The sequence below is a fragment of the Mustela lutreola genome, chromosome 8, assembly GCF_030435805.1.
Source record: "Mustela lutreola isolate mMusLut2 chromosome 8, mMusLut2.pri, whole genome shotgun sequence".
Lineage (NCBI taxonomy): Eukaryota > Metazoa > Chordata > Mammalia > Carnivora > Mustelidae > Mustela > Mustela lutreola.
In genome coordinates this window covers 64,756,723-64,773,425 of record NC_081297.1, presented here as the reverse complement: position 1 = coordinate 64,773,425, position 16,703 = coordinate 64,756,723, and the positions used below count along the sequence as shown (strand labels likewise).

General features: G+C 38.8%; 1 protein-coding gene across 5 annotated transcripts in view; it reads right to left on the bottom strand.

Moving 5' to 3' along the window:
* The window catches only part of LIMA1 (LIM domain and actin binding 1), a 92,788-nt gene that overhangs the window by 12,057 nt on the left and 64,028 nt on the right, over window positions 1-16,703 (bottom strand). For 3 of the 5 annotated variants that reach the window (XM_059185377.1, XM_059185380.1, XM_059185382.1), the window contains 4 exons: window positions 9,694-9,781; window positions 8,892-9,040; window positions 6,086-6,193; window positions 1,803-1,860 (listed from right to left, as the gene is read on the bottom strand). In XM_059185377.1, coding sequence (XP_059041360.1) covers window positions 1,803-1,860; window positions 6,086-6,193; window positions 8,892-9,040; window positions 9,694-9,781 — 403 coding nt within the window. The remainder of the gene's footprint in view (window positions 1-1,802; window positions 1,861-6,085; window positions 6,194-8,891; window positions 9,041-9,693; window positions 9,782-16,703) is intronic. The other 2 variants (XM_059185378.1, XM_059185381.1) reach the window with 1 other exon arrangement.

Here is a 16,703-nt window from a genome sequence, read left to right as displayed (position 1 = left end):
TGTAATGAGCACTGGGTATTATGTAAGACTGATGAATCACTAAACTCTACCTCTGAAACTAATAATATGCCATATGTTAATTAACTGAATTAAATTTTTTTTTAAAAAAAAGGCTGTTTGTAGATGTTAATGACCTTTTTGGTAGTTAGCATCCCCAATAACTCCTTTTGGGAAGCTTCAACTGAAGTTGGAAAAATGATGGATTGTGAGGGTATAAATTTCCTACTGCACACACACACATGTGCATGTGTGGGTGTGTGTGTGCAATTTGACACAATCTTTTTGGTCAGTCCTATAACAAATATCTATGGATAGAGATTATGGAAAAAGGCTTCATGAAGCTTTTTTTCATAATCATTGATGTGTCACCTACATAAGTTAATTTTCTGCCAATATAGTCATTGTGTGGAAAACTGAGCAGACACAGAAAAGTGCTACTAAGGAACAATAAAAGAATTCCTTAAAATCTAGAGTTAGGTCAACAAAGTACTAAAAAGTTAAGGCTTATTTTTCAAATATTTTGCAAACCTAGCCAAAACTCAGAAAAATTTCTAGTCCAAGCAAAATGACTGCAAAAGGAATGTTCTTGGATTCAAGCAGCAAATTTCTCTCTAAAATTTTAAGGTACAATTTAATAGATATTTGTTGAATTCATATTTCTATTTTAGTTGCTGAGTTTTCAATGTCTAGTGAAGTAAACCTGGGGAGAAGCTAGAAATCCACATATATATATATTTTAATTTTTTAAGACTTTTTTTACTCATTTATTTGTCAGGTACAGAGACAGAGAGAGAGCACAAGCAGGGGGAGCAGTGGGCAGAGGGAAAAGCAGACTCTCTGCTGAGCAGGGAGCCAGATGTGGGCTCCATCCCAGGACCCTGATCACCACCTGACCCGAAGACAGACAATTAACTGACTGAGCCACCCAGGCATCCCAGAAATCCACATATATCTTAAAAAAAAAAAAACACTGAAAATCAGAATCAAAAGTGGATATAGTAAAGAATGAAAGGAAAAAAAAAAAAAAAAAACCAGAAAGGTTTCTGGTTTTGGGAGAAGTGAGGCTTAAAATGGATAAAAAGGTGATAAAATTCAGCACCAACAGGAAAATCTCTAGAATCAGGCTAGAAGGTGGACTGTGGTACACATGTAGATAAGCAGAGAAAGAGATTTTTAAAAGAAAAAAAATTTTTTTAAGATTTTATTTATTTATTTATTTGACACAGAGGGAGAGACAGAGCGAGAGAGAGAACCCAAGCAGGGGGAAAATGAGAGGGAGAAGCAGGCTTCCCACTGAGCAGGGAGCCTGATTTGGGGTTTGATTCCAGGACCCTGGGATCATGACCTGAGCTGAAGGCAGATGCTTAACACCTGAGCTACCCAGGTGCCCCAAGAAAAATATATTTTTAAAAAAGAATGCCAATTCTTTATCCCTGTAAATAAATAAAATCCGTCTTGGCCAAACTCCTGTTAAAATGAAACTTCAAAATTGGTTTTTACAGCTTGAACCCTGAAAAGGTTTGATACAAAAGGCAGGATACTTTCAATGAGAGAAGGACCAAAACTATTCGGTTTGCCCCAAGTTAATCATATTGAGCTTAACTTCTCCCTAAGCCATGGAATGTGTGAAGGGTATGCAAGCATAAGTCCTTAATACCAAGTGAAAGATTTGATCAGCTAAATTGCTGGGTTTAATATGTTGCATTCTCAGCACTGCCAGCAATGGGGACATTCCTAGACCAAATACAGAACAGAATACAGAACAAGAACCTCATCCTCCAGATCTAAGAACAAATGCTTACAGGAGTCATCTTCAGCAGGGGTGGAACGGACTGCCAGGCTATTCTCAGTTGCAGAAACCTACAAAAGGGAGGGATTAAGAATCACATTAAAAATAAAAGAGCAAACTGCTGTTAATGCCATAAAAACCTGCTGACTCTAGTCAGTCACTGGCTGCCTAGGGGAAATAACGGGCCCCAGAACAGCTGAGCATTTAAACAAGAGGCAGCAAAATGTCTTTTATGAGGATATTAACATGCCTCTCAATTACAGAGTAACGGGAGAAACAGACTGCACTCAGCTGCCAAAAGTGTGCATCATCTCCCTTTATAAAAGAACTTCTAAACCATATCTTTCTACTGTCAAAAAAAAAAAAAAAAAAAAAAGGCAAAACAAAACCCTCTATCACAGAGAACAGAGCTCCTTACCATAGAACTATAACTCACTCCAAGGCGAGATGAAGTCTTTAAAGTAGGAACTACTCTTACTCCTTTAGCTTCGTAATTCCTTATTTCCCAATCAGTTACATTCTGCTGAAACAAGCTTACAAGTACTGAAGACCTTTTGATAGCCAAAAGGCAAATTGACCAAAACCCCAACCACTGGTCTCATCTTCAAGGTTAGTGTTTCTTTTTAATCCCAGTCTCAAAATGGCAGTGCTTAACAAAACGGCAGATCTAGAACTTTTGGGTATCTTCCATCACACTCAATATCATGAAGGCTCAGTAGGTGACCCAATGTGTAGTCTTCGTGTAAACGTCTTTCATTCAGATGTCAGGGATTTTATGGCAATGCTGAGTGTTTCTGTCAGGATGTTTAATGTAGTGAAGAAATTTACAATGGAGTTTAAGTCATTGGCTGACTGCACCTGAATTTTTGCATGGTTGTTTTTTCTCATTATTCTCTCTCTCTCTTTTTTTTCTTTTTAAGCAGGCTCCACACCCAACATAGAGCCCAATGCAGGGCTTGAACTCAGGACCCTGAGATCAAGATCCTGAACTGAGATCAGGCCACCCAGGTGCCCCCGCTCTGTTTTCACTACAGTAATTCTCTATTGGTAGGGCATACCAATATAATAATAGTCAACATTTACTGAGTGTTTAGTATGTGCCAAGTATTGGAATTGAAGACATTCAAGATCCTTGAACTCAGGACCCTGAGATCAAGATCCTGAACTGAGATCAGGCCACCCAGGTGCCCCCACTCTGTTTTCACTACAGTAATTCTCTATTGGTAGGGCATACCAATATAATAATAGTCAACATTTACTGAGTGTTTAGTATGTGCCAAGTATTGGAATCATCACTTTACATGCATTCTTTCATTTAATGATATGAAAGAAATTATAAGCTCTTCAATTCTTGTTAATTAGTAGGTGCATCCATCCCAGGATGTTCCTCTCTCACCTCTAATTTTGGTCACCTTGAACCTGCAGGGTAAACTTACTGCCAATCATGACATCATTGCACATGCCCAACCAGCTGACCTCACTGCAGGAACTACCAGGAGAGGGCACGTGAGATTTGCTTCAACATTTTATTAAAGGGAAGCTCAATTTCGTTTACAAGAGGAGAAAGGGAAGAACAATACCCTGACAAAATATTCTATTTCAGAAAGTTCACCCTAGCAGTGATGTCCCTTTGTAACAAGTTGAGTTCAAATAGTTCTTGGGTGTCAGTTAACAAAAGCGAGGCAAATAGCTGAAAAGGATAAGAGGCTCTGAAAAATTTTATGAATCTGAAGGCAGTCCCAGCTTTAGAAACCTGCAGTATGTACTTGAAGACTGTGTTCTGTCTTTATCTCCTTTCTTCCCCACCCACGCCTCAATTCATGGTTTAGTTCCACTGATGCCCTTTTAGGCTATAATTACAGTGTTCCAATCCTCCAGTTCAACTCAGAGTTCTAGTTTCAAATCAGTGTGAAGACATTCAAGAAGCAAACACAAAATTAGATTAGGAACAATCCAAGCATTATTTTCTAGATGATCATTTCTCAAACTATGCTCCTGGGATAGATGGGGAGATTTCAGTGCGGGCAGTATTTTTTTCTTAAGTTTCTTTTTTTTTTTTTTTTTAAAGATTTTATTTATTTATTTGACAGAGAGAAATCACAAGTAGGTAGAGAGGCAGGCAGAGAGAGAGAGGAGGAAGCAGGCTCCCTGCCGAGCAGAGAGCCCGATGCGGGACTCGATCCCAGGACCCTGAGATCATGACCTGAGCCGAAGGCAGCGGCTTAACCACTGAGCCACCCAGGCGCCCCAAGTTTCTTTTTTATAATATGTAACATTTTAACTCAGTTATTCTTTAAAAAAAAAATTTTATATTTAAGTAATCTGTACACCCAACTTGGGGCTTGAACTCACAACCCAGCGACCAAGAGTTGCACATTCCACTCACTGAGCCAGCAAGGCACCCCAACTCAGTTTATTCTTAAGACACGATCTCCCACTTAAAGATACGAAAACCAGGCAGTCTAATAAAGAGAACTCACTTGATACATGGCATGTGACTCTTGGGACTAATGAGTGATCCCACTGTTCCAAGGATATATGTAATTTTAAAAAAAGATTTTATCTATTTATTCACGAGAGACAGAACGGCAGAGGCAGAGGGAGAAGCAGGCTCCTCACTGAGCAAGGAGCCCAAAATGGGACTCAATCCCAGGATTCTGGGATCATGACCTGAGCTGAGGGCAGATGCTTAACCATCTGAGCCACCCACGTGCCCCAGAATATATATAATTTATTGGATGATTTTATGATTACAAAATAGCTGCCAAGTATTTTGTCTTATTATTTCAACATACACTTGTAATATGTTTTTGTAAAATAAAGAGATTTAAATTTTTCTATTTTTTTTTTCCCTGTTGTATCATAAGATTCAAATGTTGTAGCCATTAATCTGAGGCCATTTTCCTCTGCGCATACTTTGGTCCAAATGTGTAGTGGATTTCATAAGTTCTTATTGGTGTTCTGTCAATACAGCATGCTTTTTTTTTTTTTAAGATTTTATTTATTTATTTGACAGAGAGAGCATGAGCAGGGGAGAGGAACAAGGGGAGAGAAAGAATGTGGGGCTCGACCCTAGGATCCCAGGATCATGACCTGAGTTGAAGGCAGACACTTAATTGACTGAGCCACCCAGGTGCCCCTATATCATGCTTTTTAAAGTCTCCTATAGTCCAGTAAATTTGACAGCTATTGCTCTTAATCCATTCTAATGATCTCCTCACCTTTTGGAAGAACGGCCTCAAGGGTATCAATATGTGTAACAGAAGCAATGACTCTTCTCCTAAGATTAATCATTGTGACATATTTGAAAGCTCTTTCTTCTCATCTAACTTAACATTTGGATATCATATTGATCAAAAGACAAAAACAAAACAAAACCAAATCTGGGTAATGGACTGGCCAAGAAAATGATAAATTCACCCGTCATAAATGTTGTTACGTACACCAACCAAGCCATTCATCTAATGATAGGTGTGTAAAACATAAATATCATTTGCTTAAAATCTTCCTAAGGTTTTTCATCTCGGCAGGACTCTATCCAAAGTCTCAAGCATGGCATATAAAGCTTCTCAAGACCTGGCCTGGCCCTCTCCTCCACTTGGCTCTCTCCATTACCTCTATGTGCCCTGGGTCCTAGCCTCTGGTTTCCAAACCTCTGTTTGTGTCTGCCTGGAATGCCCTTCTTTCTTTTTACTCAACCTTTCCCTATTCACTTGGTTTCTTCCCACACATTCTTCAGGACTTGGCTCAGACATCACCTTCTTGAGGAAGTCTGGTTAAATGTCCTTAGTCAGACACTGCTTTAGGATAGCCAACCTGTTACTCATCTCCCTTCTATTCTGTTAGTTCCCTTGCAGATAAAGACCCCACAGAATGGTTCGTTCTTATTTAGTTTTTAAACTTAGCATTTCCTATGCTTAGCATAGTGCTTTGCTTTCAAAACAGTCTGATGAAAGAATGAACTTGTCTTGCATAAATGTGTTAAATGAAGAATACATGAATTTCTTGAAGATATAACCTCTAATCAAAACAGACTTCTAAAAATCACTTAAGCGCTATACCCTCTGAGCATCTGAGTGAAAGAATTTTCCAGTTAGGTTCATTATTTGGTCCACTATGAGTTGTGGAGTTCCCCAGCTGAAATTATGTGACCTGCAAAAATGACAATCTGTCCTGGCAGCTGTTACCAAATTCCCAGACACTCTGCAGCCTAGAGTTAGAGTGGTTTCTAATTTTAAGCATCTAATTTAGAACACATGCTTCCTTGGCAACTGGACATCAGACTTTTTAACCCACCTTCTCTCCAACCTGATGGGAGATGCAGACCTCAGGATCCGGGGGCACATTCTCCTTTTGCTCCAACTTATGAGTTCTGATTTCACCGCCATTGGCTCTCAAGTCATTCTACAAAATAAAAAGAATCTGTGAACGAAAATAAAAAAAGGTCCCTATTCCATGCTCTTCATAGCACATCCATTAAATAAATTTGGAATGGTAAAAGAAAAGTTCTTTTAAGAAGCCTCGGGTCAAATCAACCCCCTAATTCTCACAAGCAAAACCCGTTGACTAGTGAAATGACAAAAGCGGCTTTGTGGACACACACCTCAGAGTTAAATATTTGTACACTAGTCTAAAACTGGGTGCTCATTAGAATACAGACATATCAACAAAGACACACACAGAAACCAGCCCCAGCACACAATGTTCTTGTGATTCACTCCTCTAGCAGCAGAGCTTGTGGGAATGCAAAGCTTGTGAGTTTTATCAGAAAAGACCATTCTGGAGCAGGGGAAAGGAGATGCCAAGTGCCAATAATTAAGAAAATATACTGACCATATATATAAATGCTCGGCCTGGAAAGAGAGACAGGGATCATGCACACATATAAAAACTGAAATTATATTTAATGACACCATAAAACAACCTTTTTTGGCGAGACTTTCAAAAACATGCTTCTTTTGGGCATAAAATTCATACGCTGTATTAAAGACATACCTTATTCTACTTCTCAGAACAGAACCTCAACATAAAAAAGCAGGCATTAATATAGTCATAAGGAGTAAGCATAATCACATTTCTTTTCCTTGCAAAGAACACTTGGGGAAAATATTAAAATTAACTTTACCTACTAGATCTAAAATCAATAGAGTGGTAGATGAATATGGACATTTCCTATGTTTAGTTTGCTACCTTTCTGAAAGTCTGGTACCTTTCTGTTCTCCGTGATTCTTTAGGCAGGCAAGAAAACAAGCCACATATGGCCACAGGGCCAGTGTGAGTGGCCTCAATCCGGACCTGGTTGAGATGTGGAATCCCTGACTAAGGGACAAGGCTCCCTCCGGAGGAGCATTCATGAGGGGGAGCTGGGAGCCAATGATTCAGAACCCAACAGGACAGCTGAAGGATTCATTCCTGACTCCATCTTGAAGCCCTGCTTCCAGAATCATGCCGGGGAATGTGCGCCTTGTTACAGCCATCCTCTATAAGGGGCCTGAGAAATTCTTTTGGGATGAGATAAAATGTACTTTTTACAAGAATTCCTAAAGACTTTTCAACTCTTAGAATTTACAGAGCAGAACTGCAGTGCTGAAACCTTATTAGGAGTTTAAAAAAAAAAAAAAAAAAAACCCTCACTGAGCAGGTTTTTCCACTTAGGGAGTCACCTGGTTGGAATGTTTATAGCAGGAGGGCACAGAGAAGGAGCAAAATCTTGAGATGAGGGAAATAAGCTCCAGAGATCACCTGTTTGTTCGATCTCCTGACCTCCTTCTAAGAGAAGTCTAACTTTGCTCACTTTCATGCTGTCGGTGAATAAAAGTGTTCCATTTTACAACCAAGTTATACACACATCATCTCTTCTTTAAAAAAACCACAGTGAAATCAGTATGAAATTATTCATTGCCCAGAGATTCAATCTACCAATAAGTACTATTGGAGAAGGAATATTTAATAATGTGAGGAAAAGAAGACTCAATTTCTGGAACACAAGTTATGATTTCTAATAGATACTCATTTCAGTCTGCCTGGGAACAAATAAAATTTAATACTATCATCCAAATTTGTTTAAAAAGAAAAAAACAAAAACATAGGACACCAAGAGATTTGTGGCTTGTATTCTGAATCTCAGAAAGAACAAATGTTTGAGATACATATCTATGCATATGTAGAGGGCTTTTATGAATGTGTAGGTATGAATAAATGGCATTTAACAGGTATCTTTCCTTAAGGAGTTCTGTAGTGTCAGCCTGCCAGGTAAGGATAGGAAAACTGAAAACGTAAAGACCCTCCATTCAGTTTAGAATACCACATTTTTATGCTTACAGAGCATGTCATCTTCCTGTTGCTTCTCCCTCCCCTTTACCTAATCACTGTTCTATTTCCTTAGAAAATCATTACATCATAAGAAGCGAGGATTAAGTAGGCCATATATTGTATGATTCATTTATATAAAATGTCCAGAATAGGTAAATCCATAAAGACAGAGAACAGATTAGTGGTTGTGAAGGACTGAGGGGTGGGGGAACTGGGAGCAACTGCACAGGTATAGGGTTTCTTTTTGGGGTGATGGAAATGTTCTGGAATTAGTGATGATAGCTGCATGACTTTGCGAATATACCAAAAATCACTGAATTATATGTAAAAGTGGTTATTTTATGTCATGTGACCCCTAAATCAATAAAACCTGTAAGAAACCTCCCCATCCCACATTAAAGTCACATATATCCTATATTTCTTGCTAATATTCTCTCCTCCTTTCCTCAAAAACAAGTGTTTCGTTAAAACTAACAGACGACTACTTTTTTAGCAACAACAACAAAATTAAGCAGAACAGGCAGGAAAACTCTCCATGAAATTACTAGATGGTAACAGGACCAATGAAGGAGTGGGGTGGGGGAATGAGGCCTAGGAAAGCAAAGTCAGGATTAGAACATGATAAGGATTCTGAATGAAGCTAGGGTAGGGTTTACACGGAAGGAGAGTGGCTCGGGACCAGGGATTGAGCAGGGCTCTCTGGTCGGGGTCTGGGAGACATGTCTAGTTTCTGTGCTCATTGACCACTGGCTGGATGAAATGAAATGAATGGATGATGGGGAGCACATACTGTGGAGCTGGTGGAACCGGTCTGCTTGGACACAGCCGCCTGGTACTTGGCCATTCGATCCTTGATGGAGGTTTCGGATAGCCGTGGTAAGTCCAGATTTCGCCTGCTCTCGCTTTTCTCTGTGTTGAATGTGGAAGATGACAACTGACCTGGAAGCACACGAAGAATGTGCTCTATCAGAAGATAATATGTGATTTGAATGGTTTCAAGATTTTAAATTTGGGGCTATTGGAATTGGATGTAATCCATTTCTTCTATGAAGGGTACAAAGAGGAAAATCGGGAATATAACTTACTTACTAGGTAATAGTTGCTCACTTTCCCAACATTAAAAGGAGAACCCTTTCCATAAATGAGTATTATATATTTAAACATCTTGGCATATTTAACACTGGAAAAAACTAGATCTTAATGCCATTTTAATTTGCATTTCTTTACCAGGAGGCTGATGATATTCCTGTTAATTTCTTTTTCTTCTTTTGTGTAATGCCTGTAAAGGCTGCCTTCCAAATATAATAACTATGCTCTTGAGGTTTTATGTTACCAGTGGTAATATAGGATTACCGATCTTGACAGAGGACACTGCAGCCCATCATGGCAGCCTCAAGTCCCAGATGACCGCAGAGCCAAAATGGTCAGCAGTACTTCCCTCGTTATCCCACAAGGGGCCCCTCGGCTCTTACAAACACAGTTACTTTTAATTTGTGCCATTCTTCCTCTAAAAGCATTGGCTTTAAGGCCAAAAGGTATTGTTACTAATGAGTACTTCCTAGAGAACCCCACGCACATGGAACGCTACTTACCGGGGCCCAGTTCCAAATCATCCAGAGAAAAGCTGTTTTCAGAGATCTTCCTTCCACCTGCACCACGGCTCTGGGACCGAAGAACCTGCTTAGAAAACAAAACCCATTCATAAGCTTTAAATAGAAGGTGGAATATCGTGACGAATGTTCAAAAAAAAAAAAAGGCCTTCAAATCTCCTTTATTAATAAAATCCACAAGAGATTATATTTTGTATTAGTTTTTATATTCCACAGAATGTGTTTTTAGCATTATAAATACAAAGTACTACATATTCACAGGTGTCCAGGGAGAAATAAAATAACTCTATATACGTAATTCTCTGTGGAAATAATCACTGCCTAACCAGCTTCACCAGAAAACTACGCACTTGAACCAGCCATGGAGGGGAATCCTCATGTCCCAGACAACACGCAGCTGCCGACCCAAATTGTCAAGTCCGGATGGCAGTATTTGCTGTTTGTTTCCCTTCTCCTCCCACTTTATCTCTGCTGTTGCTGCTTTGGTTCACATCTTCATCTTTTCCCTGGACTACTGTATTACATTGCTAATTGGTTCCTCTATACCTTCTAAGCAAGTCTCTATGATGCTGCCATTATCCCACATCATGTAATTATTCCCCAATATAATGGTATATTACTCTCTTGTTCAAAATGCTTTAAAAATTCCTGTAATCATTCCTTGAACTAAATCTAAAGTGCTTTGTATGTCACAGAAGACCAGTTCTACATCTAGTCCCTACCTCCCCTGAGTATTCCCTTTCTCACCCTTTACCCTCCAGGAGAAGCAAACTGCTGGGAGGTCTCTGAGCTTGTAAATGAGTTCCCTTCCCCCATTCCCCTTTTATCCTTCTCTTTGTTCTTTCAAGACTCAGTGGAGGCTGAGCAACAGCGAAGACCACCTTCCCTCTCCCACATAAATCTAAGTAGTCCTTCCTCTGTTTCCAAGGTTCCCGGTCACACTTCCACTACAATGCTTATTGTGTGTCCCTCCACTGGACTGGAAGCCTAGGAGGGCAGGGACCATGTTTTTGTTTTTTAAATAAGAAATGTAGATGGTACAGACTTTTTTTTTAATAAATTATTTTGTGAGTTTATCTCTCTCATATCTAGATTAGATCTCTAGTTAAAGTTACAAATTATAATTTTTAAGACTGGAAAAGTTACTTAAAAGAAGGCCATTTAGTGTCACAGAATGTTCCCAGACAATAGTACACAGAGAATATGTCACATTTATTCAGCTTGCAATGACAGCCTTCAACCAGATCCTATCATTCAAATCTCAATTTATTTCCAGATAACTTGAAGTGGGAAGGATATCTGAAATCTGGTAGGACAGAAGAGTAAAGCAGTACCCTTCTGAACACAACATTAGTAAATAGTTATTAAATGTTTACGTTCAATGGACTAATCAACTCAACAGTCAAGTGTAAGACTGTGAACTTTTTCAAGTCCTCCCCTGACCAATGACAATACTTCCTTGCAAAATCGATATACATTTCATATAATTTGTCTCCAGTTAGCTTTGCTAATTACATTTTTCATGATAAGAAATAAAAGATGCTGTAGCAGCTCTAACCTTGCCCCATCACACTCACGTTAGCTGCACCAACATCAACCACATGAACTTGACTCATACAACACAACACACTCTTGCTCTGGGAGCAGCCCCCCATCTAGAAATGAAGATCATCAGCCAAAATGAAAAGATAGATTTGTCAGGACACCCTCCCCATCCACCTTTTTTAATTTTCAAAGTATTTTTCATTTGCAGACAATTAAAGTAAAGGAAATTCCAAAGACTTATTCCATGCTGCTTCACTGTGAGATGATTACTACCAAAATTAAAATTTTCTGGGCTCAAAAAAAGGAAGAACACCTGGAAATACGTCTTTTTTTTTTTTTTTTTTAAACCAAAGGAGACTGGGTTCTGCATCCTTAATAATGAAGCAGTATTTCAAATATTTACATTCTGTCAAAGGTAAAGTTCAAGTACAATTCTAAGACTATGTGTTATGTGTCACAACCTGCAGATAGCTCAGATTTCTGTCTGTACTCATATTCAAAGCCCTCTGCTGCATACAGAGTCCCTGCACTGGCGTTACCAGGAACAAGCCCATTTAGAACCAGAACATATGCCTTGCCAGGGCAAAGGCTTACTTTGGTTTTAGATACATAAAAATTTTCCATCTTTGCTAGCTTTCAGTTTAGATCTTCAGGTTAAATAAAGTTAAGAGCTTTTTCCTTTTTTAAAGCCTTCTGGTACATGAGGGTATTAGTATTCCTAATTCTTTTTTTCCAAGTACTGAAAAAGTGAATGTGAAAAGCCATTTGGTTTTAAAGGAAAATAGAAATGTCTCTGGAAATCAAAGTTATACTGACACTGGTTCTGAGGAAGAACATAGCTCTGAGACAGGAAAGCTTTTAATGAGATCCCAGATGAAGCACTAAACATTTCTTTCAAAACTGGTTCACCTCCAAATCACTCAAATATTAAGAATAACAAGAACTCCAATGCATTTACAATGAATTTTGTGATTCTCATTTTACAAGTGGTAATCTGAGGTACAGGAAGAAGGAGGAGTTTCCTCTAATATTTCTCAAGGAAGTAGAAGAACACAAAAAGAAAAAAAAAAAAGCAGCAATTCTGTTACTGAAATACTCTTCTGTAACACATTTTTATCACGTTTCAGCCCTGTTTATTCAGATGCCTGAGGGAGCCTTTTAAGAGAAGAGAGAAAAGACAAGATACTTCAAGACTTTCTGGAATTTCCTAAGGCTTGGCCTCACCCCACCCCACAAGTCCTCCTTCCTGTCAGCTGACTGTAGTAACTCTCATTAGTGGGACGGCCCCTTGAAATTACTCTCAGAATCCATAAACCAAATGCATCAACACATACCAATAAAAGAAAAAGAGCTTAGGGTTTTTAGCCAGTAGTCTGTAGAATTTCTTTCCTCTGGAAAACTGTCTTCTCTCTAAGATTTCATTTGAGAAAGAGAGACAGACAGCAGGAACGGGCAGGGGTAGAGGTGGGGGTGGAGGGCCACAGGGAGAGGGACAGCGGGGAGCCCAGTGTGGAACTCGGATCCCAGGACCCCAAGATTATGACCTGAGCCAAAGGCAGACTATTAACCAACTGAGCCATTCAGGCAGTCCTCTGGAAAAATTTTCTTAAGGGAATAAAGTAAGTGATGTCCTAAATATCAAGTAAAAAGCAGGATTTCCTATCCCCCTAATTTTTAGGAAAAATTCTAAAAGTTGATTCTTTTTTTTTTTTTTTAAGAATTTATTTATTTATCTGAGTGAGAATGAGAGAGAGAAAGAGCATGAGGGGGAGAAGGTCAGAGGGAGAAGCAGACTCCCCACCAAGCAGGGAGCCTTATGTGGGACCCCATCCCAGGACTCCAGGATCATGACCTGAGCCGAAGGCAGTTGCTCAACCAACTGAACCACTCAGGCTCCCTAAAAATTGATTCTTAACACTTTAATTTTCCTTATACTTCTCTCAGCCACTTCCTTCAGACTTTCAACTTTGACTTCTTTCAGACTCTCATCCCTCCAAAGTCAAGGGTAGAGGGTGACTTTTAGGGAAAATGGGACTTTGTTGAACTGTGCATAGGGTGTAGATAAAACCTACACTTAATTTCTCAAAGTACTGAGAGACAAACATTTCCTTCTTCAGGCAGAAGAAAACAGAAAAAAATGGAGCTCTTTTAAGTAAAATAATACATAAAGAAGGAGCTCTTTATATCCAGGTTGTAGGATTTCTCTATCTTTTCTATATTTCTCAGCATTCTACAAAAATTATACGTTACTCTTACAGTTAGGAAAAAAAGAAAAGAAAGGATGGGGTGTCTGGGTGGCTCAGCTGGTTAAGTGTCTGCCTTCAGCTCAGGTCACGATACCAGGGTCTCTGGATAGGCCTGGGTCACCAGGTCCAGGCTCCCGGCTCAACAGGGAATCTGATTCCCCCTCTCCCTCTACCCCTTCCTCTGCTTGTGCTCTCTCTCTCTCTCAAATAAATAAATAAAATCTTTAAAAAAAAAAAAAAAAAAGAAAGGAGAGTCAATACTTCAATATTTATTAATACAAATAGATAAAAATGATAAAAACCAAATGCTGACAAGGTGCTGGAGAATTAACTATGTCCTTAGATTGCACTAGTTATAGTCTAATTTTTTAGAACCAGCTGAAAATATATAAGAACTTTTTTTTTTTTCTTTAAGATTTTTTGTTCATTCACTTGGGAGAGAGAGGGAGAGCATAAGCAGGGGGAGGGGTAGAGGCAGAGGGAGAGGGAGAAGCAGACTCCCCGCTGAGCAGGGAGCCCAACCCTGGCCAATCCAGGGACCCTGAGATCATGACCTGAGCTGAAGGCAGACACTTAACCAACTGAGCCACCCAGGTGCCCCAAAAAGAACGCTTAATGAATTATGGCTTTTGATCATGAGAACATCACTTCAGTAATATTGTCCTCCTCCCAAAAAGCTAAAAACAAAATGTTTCTGCCAAGATGCTTTAAATTTTTTAAATTAGACTAGAAAAATATCTAATTACTGGGGCATGATTAAACTCTAATGAAATACTACATTGCCATAAAAGGATAATCACATGAACTAGGAAAATACATAGAAAGGTTATATAAAAAAGACCAAACAAAAGAAAAAGCACACGAAACAGTGAGCACACAGGGATGAAAACCATGTAAAAACTACTTATGCAATAATAGGATAACATTGTACTCAGCTGTTCTATTCTTTTTTCCTGGTGAAGGTTACTGGCTTTTCCAGGGTTACTTGGCTTTTTTCCCTCCTTTCTGTGTTTACTGTGTGTGGCAGGGGAAGGAGGACAGAGAAGTTTCTGACTCAAGAGTTTTAGTACAAATCTCTTACATTCCAACGTATGTATTCTCTTCATTACCCTGATGCTTTGAATTCAGTTACAAGACTGCAAAATGTGGGAAGAGGGAAGATAGAGAGTTAAAGTCTTTGAGAATACAATTGTTGATATGTTTTAAATTTTTGCTGATTTTCTTAGATTTCAGATAAGGCAGGTCATAGCCAATTGTTTTTACTTAATAAATAGTTATTACAATATTAATGAAGACATTGTAAAAAAAAAAAGACATTGTTACATGGTAGAGACAGACAGGTTATTAAACAATTGCAGTCCCTGTTCCGATATTAATTAGCCAATCACATTGGGCATGTCAGTTAATGTCTCTGATTACTGTTTCCATCTGCAAATTTGGAATTTTAATATCCTAAGAGCAGTGAGCTGGATTAAAGAACTTTACAGTCCTGTACAGTTTTAGGATTTATGTCAAAGATATTAATAGGGATTTTTCACTCATTGTAACTCACTGATGAATTAGAAGACTAGAGGAAATGACTAAAATATCCATCTGGACATACATACCTATATTGTCTAATCTAGGAGTGAGTCTGATTCCACAAAGATAAAGGAGGTCATATTTGAGGGGTTAAGTGAAGTCTTTCTGACCACTCCAAACTTCATGAAGCCAACTTTGCTTACAGAACATTCCAGTCCTCTGACATTCCTTTTCTTTCTTTTTTCTATCTTTCTATTTTTCTTTTCTTTCCTTTCCTCTTTTCTTTTGTTTTCTACTTCTTTCTTTTTAGATTTTATTTATGAGAGAGAGAGAGAATGAGCAGTGGGAAGAGACAGAGGTAGAGAGAGAGTGAGAGAAGCAGAAGCCCGATGTGGGGCTCAATCCCAAGACCCAGAGATCATGACCTGAACCAAATGCAGAGGCTTAACTGACTGAGCCACCCAGGTGCCCCTTTGACATTTTTTTTCAATATTTTTGTTATTGTTGTTAACTTTTCAAAATGTTTTATTGTAATGAAATTGGCTAAAAACCTGTAAGTAGTTGGCTTGAAAGTAAACAGAAGGGGCGCCTGGGTGGCTCAGTCGGTTAAGCAGCTGCCTTAGGCTCAGGTCATGACCCCAGGGTCCTGGGATCGAGTCCCGCATCAGACTCCTTGCTCGAGGGAGCCTACTTCTCCCTCCACCTCTACCTGCTTTCTCTCTCTCTCTGACAAATGAATAAATAAATAAAATATTAAAAAAAAAAAAAGTAAACAGAAAAGAGATAACTGGACTCCAGCTGGTATATCAAGAACAGCCACTTAGAGCAACAAACAGTGAGAAATATCAGAATTGCTTGATCAGCATCTCTATACCCAGACCCATTATTACCTTACCACGAAAGATGGAAGAATTACTCAGTTACTAATTAAGGGTAAATAAAATTTAATTTACACTGGTATGGTATCTTTACCAGAAATGATCTGCTAGAGAAAGGCCAGTCAAAATAACACTGAGAACAGTGAACTTACATTTTGAAATTATAGAAGTTTATAAATCATGGATGAATATAATAAATCAGCAAAAAAAATTACTTTTAGTAGGACATATGAGAAAGATGGCATTGGTAGAAAAAAACAAAGATAATTCTTATGTTTATTTAACAAAACCAGTTACTGTATCCATATTTAAAGCTCTAGCAATGTATCTATTAGAGGTCTAATTTGGGGTCAATATAAGATTTATGATATGCTGATAAGCAAACTAAAGATATACTCCCCCCTACATTAAGATGACTATATTAGGGGTGCCTGGGTGGTTCAGTTTGTTGAGCATCTAACTTTGGTTTAGGTCGTGATCTCGGAGTCCTGGTATGAGCACACCTAGGGCTCCCTGCTCAGCGGGGAGTCTGCTTTTCCCTCTGCCCCTCCCCACTCCCCACCCCTGCTTGTGCTCATGCTTTCTCTCAAAAGAAACACCCTACAGTGATATTGACAGTTATTCAAGTCCCTTTCCTCCTTAAGTCCATCTTAAAATTATAGCTTAAAAGTATGCAATTAATAGCAATTATGAATATCCTCGGAATTTTATTCTTCTTGGAATATAATTTCAAATAACTTATTTAAGCCATTAAAGACACAGAAGAAAAATGTTACTAAGATAACATTAAGTGGGTAAGAGA